At 41.4% G+C, this 10,150-nt stretch overlaps 1 protein-coding gene across 3 annotated transcripts; it reads right to left on the bottom strand.

Annotated features, from left to right (window-relative positions):
* Window positions 1–4,005: 4,005 nt before the first annotated feature.
* Window positions 4,006–9,849, bottom strand: LOC135556672 (palmitoyltransferase ZDHHC7-like). Of its 3 annotated transcripts, none has more exons than XM_064990050.1 (8): window positions 9,731–9,849; window positions 8,989–9,093; window positions 8,462–8,767; window positions 7,999–8,123; window positions 7,588–7,684; window positions 7,062–7,143; window positions 6,486–6,616; window positions 4,006–5,855 (listed from the first exon to the last, which is right to left on the bottom strand). In XM_064990050.1, exons 3-8 carry the CDS (start codon window positions 8,759–8,761, stop codon window positions 5,676–5,678), a joined length of 915 nt encoding a protein of 304 aa, XP_064846122.1. In that variant the 5' UTR covers window positions 8,762–8,767; window positions 8,989–9,093; window positions 9,731–9,849; the 3' UTR covers window positions 4,006–5,675. The 3 variants fall into 3 exon arrangements, with proteins under 3 accessions (XP_064846122.1, XP_064846121.1, XP_064846123.1); XM_064990049.1 differs by having other exon boundaries at window positions 8,993–9,093; XM_064990051.1 differs by having other exon boundaries at window positions 5,749–5,855; window positions 6,478–6,616; window positions 8,993–9,093.
* Window positions 9,850–10,150: the final 301 nt, after the last annotated feature.

Here is a 10,150-nt window from a genome sequence, read left to right as displayed (position 1 = left end):
AATTTAGAAATATAAGGTGCAAATTAGATTACGTTCTGTATCAAACCACACACTGTATACAGAATCTGTTATTTCTTTACAATTTGACCAGAACAAATGGACAGGAATGACAAGGGGACACAATAGCTTTATGAAAATGTAAATATTATTAAAATACTCCAATGAAAGTAATTAAAGACAGGTAAGTGCATATCTTATGGCTGATTCACTGAAAATGTGTTTATAATTATCTAAGTGCTGAAGCTTGGCCAACATGTTTTTCTACAAGTTTAATATTTCCTTTATATAGTAAAACATAAACAGAATACAAAATTCTAAAATCAAAATATAAAATGTAGCATGGTCCAAATGATACTGCTTTGTGATATTGACCCCGACGCTTTTTAATACATTTTCAGACCAAGAGGCAATAATTAGAAGGCATAACATAAGATAATATAACAGTTAAGAGAAATATATATATATATACACACACACACACAGTTGAAGTCGGAAGTTTACATACACTTAGGTTTGAGTCATTAAAACTCGTTTTTCAACAACTCCACAAAATTCTTGTTAACAAACTATAGTTTTGGCAAGTCGGTTAGGACATCTATTTTGTGCATGACACAAGTAATTTTTTCAACCATTGTTTACAGACAGAGTGAATTATAAATTAAATAATCTATCACAATTCCAGTGGGTCAGAAGTGTACATACACTAAGTTGACTGTGCCTTTAAACAGCTTAGAGAATTCCAGAAAATTATGTCAGGGCAGGTCAAGCCCTGACCTCAATCCTATAGAAAATTTGTGGGCAGAACTGAAAAAGCGTGTGCGAGCAAGGAGGCCTACAAACCTAACTCAGTTACACCAGTTCTGTCAGGAGGAAAGGGCCAAAATTCAACTTACTGTGGGAAGCTTGTGGAAGGCTACCCAAAACATTTGTCCCAAGTTAAACAATTTAAAGGCAATGCTACCAAACACTAATTCAGTGTATGTAAACTTCTGACCCACTGGGAATGTGATGAAAGAAATAAAAGCTGAAATAAATAATCCTCTCTACAATTATTCTGACATTTCACATTCTTAAAATAAAGTGGTGATCCTAACTGACCTAAGACAGGCAAATTTTACTGGTATTAAATGTCAAAAACATAGTTTAAATGTACTTGGCTAAGGTGTATGTAAACTTCCAACTTCAACTGTATATTTGGTAGCATTGCCATTAAATTGTTTAACTTGGGTCAAACGTTTTGGGTAGCCTTCCACAAGCTTCCCACAGTAAGTTGGGTGAATGTTGGCCCATTCTTCCTGACAGAGCTGGTGTAACTGAGTTATATAGGATTGAGGTCAGGGCTTTGTGATGGCCACTCCAATGGCTTCTTTCTTGCTGAGCGACCTTTCAGGTTATGTCGATATAAGACTCGTTTTACTGTGGATATATACTTTTGTACCTGTTTCCTCCAGCATCTTCACAAGGTCCCTTGCTGTTGCTCTGCGATTGATTTGCACTTTTTGCACCAACGTACGTTAATCTCTAGGAGACAGAATGAGTCTCCTTCCTGAGTGGTATGACGGCTTTTTATGCTTGCGTACTATTGTTTGTACAGATGAACATGGTACCTTCAGGCATTTGGAAATTGCTCCCAAGGATGAACCAGACTTGTGAAGGTCAACAATTATTTTTCTGAGGTTTTGGCTGATTTCTTTAGATTTTCCCATGATGTCAAGCAAAGAGGCACATAGTTTGAAGGTAGGCCTTGAAATATATCCACAAGCACACCTCCAATTGACTCAAATGGTGTCAAGTCGCCTATCAGAAGCTTCTAAAACCATGACATAATTTTATGGAATTTTCCAAGCTGTTTAAAGGCAAAGTCAACTTAGTGTGTGTAAACTTCTGACCCACTGGAATTGTGATACAGTGAATTAAAAGTGAAATAATCTGTCTGTAAACAATTGTTGGAAACATTACTTGTGTCATGCACAAAGTAGATGTCCTAACCGACTTGCCAAAACTATAGTATGTTAACAAGAAATTTATGGAGTGGTTGAAAAACAAGTTTTAATGACTCCAACATAAGTGTATGTAAACTTCTAACTTCAACTGCACACACACACATCCTGTTATTGTACTACTAAACTGTGGAATAAAATCTTAACATAATAGCATCTTACCAAGAAGCACTCCAGTCCGGAGGCACGCAGCATGACGGCAAAGTCACACTGGTCCACTCCCCAGAACAAGTCCTGGTCTGCTGGTAGGTCAGGATGGGGGGGTCCGCCAAGGGATCACCCAAACCCAATAGAGCCAGGAGCACTACTATGGATGTCCCACATAACATGGGTGGTCTTCTTGACATTAGGAGTTTTTATAGCAATGAGGAGCTGCAGTTAGTTACTTTCTGCCAGTGTGGATATGTTGATATGGCCCGTAGGATAAGAAGTTATTCACTACAACTTTTACTATAGGTCCGGGGTGAAGTTAACCCTGGGTACAGATCTAGGATCAGGATCTAACCTTAACCATTAGTGGGGGAAATGCAAAACTGGCCAAGGTCAGCATCTAAGGGTAACTTCACCCTACTACCTATGATGGGTGGAGTTCAGAAATGGGAAAATCCAGGTCCCTTCACATATGGTGTCAAGACACCCGGTCCCAAATCAAATCAAATCAAATGTTATTTGTCACATACACATGGTTAGCAGATGTTAATGTGAGTGTAGCGAAATGCTTGTGCTTCTAGTTCCGACAATGCAGTAATAACCAACAAGTAATCTAACTAACAATTCCTAAACTACTGTCTTATACACAGTGTAAGGGGATAAAGAATATGTACATAAGGATATATGAATGAGTGATGGTACAGAGCAGCATAGGCAAGATACAGTAGATGGTATCGAGTACAGTATATACATATGAGATGAGTATGTAAACAAAGTGGCATAGTTAAAGTGGCTAGTGATACATGTATTACATAAGGATGCAGTCGATGATATAGAGTACAGTATATACGTATGCATATGAGATGAATAATGTGGGGTAAGTAACATTATATAAGGTAGCATTGTTTAAAGTGGCTAGTGATATATTTACATCATTTCCCATCAATTCCCATTATTAAAGTGGCTGGAGTTGAGTCAGTGTCAGTGTGTTGGCAGCAGCCACTCAATGTTAGTGGTGGCTGTTTAACAGTCTGATGGCCTTGAGATAGAAGCTGTTTTTCAGTCTCTCGGTCCCAGCTTTGATGCGCCTGTACTGACCTCGCCTTCTGGATGATAGCGGGGTGAACAGGCAGTGGCTCGGGTGGTTGATGTCCTTGATGATCTTTATGGCCTTCCTGTAACATCGGGTGGGTAGGTGTCCTGGAGGGCAGGTAGTTTGCCCCCGGTGATGCGTTGTGCAGACCTCACTACCCTCTGGAGAGCCTTACGGTTGAGGGCGGAGCAGTTGCCGTACCAGGCAGTGATACAGCCCGCCAGGATGCTCTCGATTGTGCATCTGTAGAAGTTTGTGAGTGCTTTTGGTGACAAGCCAAATTTGTTCAGCCTCCTGAGGTTGAAGAGGCGCTGCTGCGCCTTCTTCACGATGCTGTCTGTGTGAGTGGACCAATTCAGTTTGTCTGTGATGTGTATGCCGAGGAACTTAAAACTTGCTACTCTCTCCACTACTGTTCCATCGATGTGGATAGGGGGGTGTTCCAATTCCATCGAGGCATTCTCCTCAGCCCTGACCCTTATGTTTTAGAAGATCTGAATAATTGTTTTAATTATTTTTTATTTGACCTTTATTTAACTAGGCAAGTCAGTTAAGAACCAATTATTATTTTCAATGATGGCCTAGGGACAGTGGGTTAAACTGCCAAGGTTTAAAGGGTTTACAGCCAAGGTGAAGGGAGGGAATTGGGACCAGTGCTTCACATAAAGCCTTCTGTGCACATCAAGTCATCCACCAGTTCCAAGTGCTGCATAGTGGGCTCCCACTCTTATCTAGTCAGTAATATGGACAAATAGATCTGGATTTTAGGAGGTAGAAATGAAGTTGATTTAATGGGAGCACAGTAAATGTAGCTGCGAAAAAACGGAAAGGTTTCAAAACAGAAGTACATAACATCTCCAAACAAAACATTAAAAAAAATATAAAAAAAGCTCAGTCCTAATACATTCCTTTATCCAGTCCATCACGTCTTCAAAACATTTTCATGTCAAATAAAAAAAAAAGATTATAATGATTAATCAGACTTGCTCAGAATTTCAGAATCATACAATCAGCGTGACAGGAGAGTCCCCGGTATACATAGGGGAGTGTACTGCAGTGGAATACTTGTGAGGAAGTCACAGAGTATGTAGCCACGGGTGTTCTTCACGATGCTACAACGTGGTAGCTACAGGAACAAAACAGCAGAGAAGTTTAGCCTTGAGCTTCAATGCTGTTAGTTGTGGAAATTGGACCGATATTACGGTTTCCTTTGTGCATCGCTAAGTGTAACTTTAAATCAGAGCACAGTTAAATTATCATAGCATACTTCCCATTAAAATAATCATGACCAAGGGTTGAATGCTAACGTGTGGGTAATGAAACAAGTTCCTTGTCCATGTCACAGCAAATTTGTCAGACACATTACTAAAAGTTGATGCGATTGCCTCATGTAGAACCCAAACTGCTGATTCTAGTATTTCTCTATCATCTTGCTGGCAACCATTAATTATTCATATTTCATACTCCTCCATCCCCAGCCCAACTCATCTAACTCCTACAAGCGGTAAACATGTATTTTTAAGGTATAAAAAAAATGCAATACAGAGAATGTAAACTGACATTTAGGCAAAAACAACATGATTCTCAAGCAATATATCCAGCAATATATTCATAAAATGTTTTTTTTTAAATGTTTAATTAATGGATATATAGTGGTTAACACCAATTCTAGTACATCATTTTTCCAGAGGTACAGCTAGCTACTGTCAGGTAGGGACACTTAAGCCTCATTTTATACATAGGATGCAAGAATTACAATTAGTGACGCAAAATGGCGGTCCTGCTAGTTGCGTAGACAAAATACGCAGACGTGTGCACTCCAGCAATTTGTAAGCAGACACAAGTACACGACATCGCCATCTTGAGTAGCCAATTGGGTTCTTGCATTGTGCATGTACTGTAGGTAAGGTATAAATCAGGCTTTACTCACTCACACACCCCCAGAGTGACAGGAAGAGAAGAACACAACAATGAGTGTCTTTAAAAAGAAGTCAATAAATAAACAGATGAAATGAATCCTCCTCCCTGTAGGCTTCCTGTAACTGTGCAATATGTAGTGTTTGTCTGTTTAAGGACTACAGCGCACCTTCATTTGATCTTTCAGCAGGTTTCGATGGGTCGCTCAATAGTCTGAGTCCTGATCCATGCCACCTATACTTACATGATGTTCAGAAGCACCATTGTCCATGCTGTTGGATAGAACTTGAGTCTTCCTTGTAGCTGGGTTGTGTTCATTAGGGCACACGATGGAAAACATTTTGCAACAGAAAACAAAAAAATTGCGTTTCTTATTGGACCTTCCCTGTTTGAGTCCGTTTTCTTCCGTTTGGTGCCTGAAATGAACAGGACCCTGGTGTCAAAGCCAGCTCCTGAGTCAGGTTCTACAGATTGTCTCAGACAGTACATTAAGAAACTGCTGATAAGGTGAGAGGTCAGACAGAGAACTCAGGGCCAGCTTTCCGGGAGCGTGTGGCGAGTAGCCGGCGCAGTCGGAGCCCGGCAAACGGGTTGATCCACAGAAGTGACGGCTTGCCTCCAAACACGCTCCTCATGCCCTCCCAGCGAACCTGCCTCTCCCACGTGGGCTTCTCATTCTTCAGACGCTCAATCTCCTGTGGTAAACACACACAGAGGAGGTAAACATCAACACCAGGTGAGGATTCAATAAAGCAGAGCGAATGAGGTCAAATAACCACAATGGTAAATTAGCCTCGGTCATTGGTCACTAGTCTCATCAATGTCACCCCAGCTAGGTTTCTTCTTCCTTACATTATCAACAGGTTTTCTGAAGGAGGCTGATGAGTCATATGCAAATAAGCCCCATTTCCCTCACTGGGACTTCACTACCACGGCCATGTGCTTGTTCAGAGGCGCAAGACCTTTAGAAACAAATCCCAATCATGCAGAATAGAGAATCTTATCCATTCTACATTGTTGATAGAAATAGTCGACGTAGAACGGGGTTCTGTAATGCCTTTTGCCCTACTGAATGTCTATCTATTATTTTTCTATCCATGTGGTTTGGCTCCTTGCCGTCTTCTTGCAGATGGATTGGACCTGAGAATGTAATGTATAACATGGAAACAATTCTTAATCATCTAATGTACATTGTATATCTACGGTTGTGGGTTCAATTCCCGCAGGAATCAAACTGAAAATGTAGCCACTCACTGCGTGGAAAGTTGCTTAGGATTACAACAGTGTCTGGAAAGTGGCATATAGTGTTATATTAACCTCCTCACCGTCTCGTCGTTGCAGATGGAGTGGACCTGAGTGCCAAACATGACAGCGGTGAAGGTGAGGAAGAGGAGGCCCTCCAGGCAGAGGAAGATCATCAGCATCACTGTCACCGGGGGGGAAAAGTCACTGCACTCTGGAGTGGCAGAAACACCATTCAGGATAATCACATTAACACTCACCTCAATGTAGTTGTATTTGCAGCTGCAATCCTTAATTTGAAATTATAATAATTAATTTGAAAAATCAACAAATGACAGCTCTGCCAATTGGATTGCTATAAAAGGTGAGGGATGGGGCTGGAGAAATTTAACCCTTCTCAAATTCATAGACGGAGCTATAGAAACGAATAATGATAGTCCACTAGATTAAAATGATAGTTTTGAAGCTGTATATTATTGTTAACAAAGACTTGTTAACACACAATTGAGTAAAACATTTTTTTTCCAGATTGTGCCTTTAAAACAGGGCACATTGAAGTCAGCTGTTTTTAAACAGGGCTCCCTACGGTCAAAGTAGTTATATTTAACAGGGAACAGTATATTTAGAAAACTCATCTGCAATCATATAATGATACTCACCACTCCACTGGACCTTGACGCAGGTTACAAACTGGTAGCCACTCAGGGCGAGAGCATGGGTGGAAATCATCGCTATATACATCTGCAAAGAGAGAGGGAACTATTACCCAATCCTGGTATTGATGGTAAAAACATTCATAGTAATTCATTGTGCATTGACAATGCACACAGGCATAAAGCTACAACAAAAGCACATTGACGAGCAGTGTACACAATCACAACCTATCCTAATAATACATCATCATACTTCTATCTGGCCAGAGCTAAAAGCACAGCAGCACCAATGTGGTTTACAGGCCTTTATGATAAGACACCACAAATAAAGATGAAACACTAATCATTCTGTCAAACCAATTGCTTCCATGCAAAACTACACAACAGTACAAAATAGGGATGTCAGCGATGCAAGAAAAAAAAAAGTCTGATTAATTGACGTTGATTAATTGGACCGATGTACTACAGATGCATTTCAGTATTTCCCTTGTGCACAAGACCTTCAACAAGGTGGAACTGAGACGGAACTCACAGTGAAGAGGACAAAGAAGCGCTGATTGTTCTCGCCGACACAGTTGTTCACCCAGGGACAGTGGTGATCCATCTTACGGATGCAGCGCTTACAAATACTACAAAGGAGGGAAACGACATCATGGTCGTGTTCATTAGGCACCAAACAGGGAGGGAGGGAGGGAGGGAGGGAGGGAGGGAGGGAGGGGGGGGGGGGGACTGAAACCCGGGAAGGACTACCTGGACTTCTGCAATAAGAAACATTCCTTTTTGTTTTCCATTTCAAAAGTTTGCCTAACAAACAGGACCCAAAAGATACAGTAGGGCTAAATAGGGGGTTTTGCCTAGCCAAGTGACTCAGCCAGGAAAACCCTTTAGATACTATAAAGCATAACAATAATACTTAAAAGCAACAGAAGTGTCCCCTCCTCACCTGCAGTGGTGGGCTCTCTCAGGTTTGATGCTGTAGCATTTGGAACACTTATAGATGACCTCTCCTGGTTTCAGGTTCAGGCTCTCCATGTATTTCTTGGTGGCGTTGCCTTTGGGCACAGCTCCCTGTAAACAAGACACATGGTTGGACAGAATGGACACAGTCAGAATGACATGTTTGGACAGACTCATTCAAAACTTAAAGGAACCTACTAGTAAGTCAGCTCTTTCACTGCTAATAGGACAACACATTGTTACTATTCTGTGCCCAGGAGCATCAGACTGCCCTCAGACTTACCCTTCGTCATTCTGACTGCTTCTTTTACTTCTTGTATGCTCTGTCTTGCACTCCGTTCAAAGTCACTCCCTTTTCCAAGTCACCCAACATTACAATGCATCTTCACTCCTTTGTTACGTTTTTGTCCTAACGAACACGACCCTGCAGCGGCGGTTGGTTCACTCACCGGGTCGGTGAGCATGGTGCGTAGGTGCGAGGTGAGAGCCAGCACGGCCAGGCAGTTGAAGACCACGCCGTTGACCACAGCGTACCAGAAGCTCTTGGAAGGAAGCAGCATGACAAAGGTGACCACAAAGTCAGCGTAGAGCACCAGGAACCAGGTAATGAAGGCACAGACCATGCCACAGCCGTCCTGGATGAACCACACCTGCTCCGCCTCCCCTGCTGCAGAACCCACTGCAGCCTCCTCTCCGTCCAGCAGGGGGTGCTGTTGCTCTACATCTCGCAGCCGGTGACCTGAAGACATGCTGCCCTGCAGGAAAAGACAGAGAAAAAGAGGGAATATGAAAGCACAGAAAAGACTGAAAGGGAAAGAGAGTGTCTGTTAAAATAAAAGTGGCTTTGGTCAAATTGTGTACATATGCTATTTAGCCATACATTGTGCCCATGTTTCTAGCCGAACCAAAAATAATGTGTAGGAACAACCACTGTTGTTTCTCTAGCATTGACCAATTAGGCGTATTGTGTACTCACTCACTTTCTGTTAGCGTCCTTTATAATGTCATTGTTGTGTCCAATCTTCAAAACTACTGATGAGAGCAACCAGGGCCTGACTTTTCAGGCCACATAATAGCCTGGCTATAACAGGAGAGAGGGTGGCTGTTTAGTGACAGTTCAACAATCCAAATTCATAAAACGGAGGTCGATATCATATCCTCCTCATCCAGTAACAAAGTCGTGTGCACAGCAGAAGGAACACTATTTGAACCTCCCTTTAGTTTTAAACATAAAATGTTCGTATGGCGCTTGCAACGCCAGGGTTGTGGGTTCGACTTCCACGGGGTACCAGTACGAAAATGTATGCATTCGCTTTGGATAAGAGCGTCTGCTAAATGTTTTATTTTTTAAATGTAACTTATGCAGCTTGCAAGCGACATAGTTAATTAGCTAGCTGGCGTCAGCACATAGCAGCATGGTAGCTAGCTATTAGCATTGTTAGTCCTCAGTGGTGGTTGACGTTATTCATAGGCTGTGCACCAGAAAAGTACATGCAACCATTGACATCTAACAGCAGTAAACTGGCTATTGTTGTAAATATTATTCTCTCTTTAGGCTGAGAAACCTTAGCTAGCAGTGTTACCACTGCTGGCCAGCTACACTAGCTACAGCCAATGACTGGAACGTAAATGAAGGCTACAGCTACAACTGTCTAGTAAGCAGATACAGGCATTAGCTAGCATTATTAACGTTACATATTAGACAACTTTATTATTACCTTCTCTATAGTTTCCCTGCTAAGGTGGTGGAATAAGGCTTCAATTTCATTCATGACAGCCCATTCAAGGCAAGTAAGCTAACGTTAGCTAGCTACACAACAATGTTTGGGGAGGTGCATTTCCGGTGTGGATTGATTTTTTGAGAACTGTCAAATGTTTTTATTATCATTTTTTATTTTATTATTTGGCTACTTATTTAGTTGAATTAATCATAAGTTATTGTACAACATGCAAAACGGACCTTTTTTAATGACAAAAAAATATGTAAATAGCATTCTCAGTACCTGTGAAAACTCAGCAAGGTGCAATATGAACGCATGAATAAAGAACACTTTACATTTTGGAGGATCATTCCTGTAAGAATGTGAGAACGCATAAAGCAGTAACACATTTTGAAACAGACCCTGAAATAGCTCTAA

This window comes from Oncorhynchus masou, chromosome 15 (genome assembly GCF_036934945.1).
Source record: "Oncorhynchus masou masou isolate Uvic2021 chromosome 15, UVic_Omas_1.1, whole genome shotgun sequence".
Taxonomy (NCBI): domain Eukaryota; kingdom Metazoa; phylum Chordata; class Actinopteri; order Salmoniformes; family Salmonidae; genus Oncorhynchus; species Oncorhynchus masou.
The sequence above is the reverse complement of the archived record's forward strand: the minus strand, read 5'-3'. Positions and strand labels throughout refer to the sequence as shown.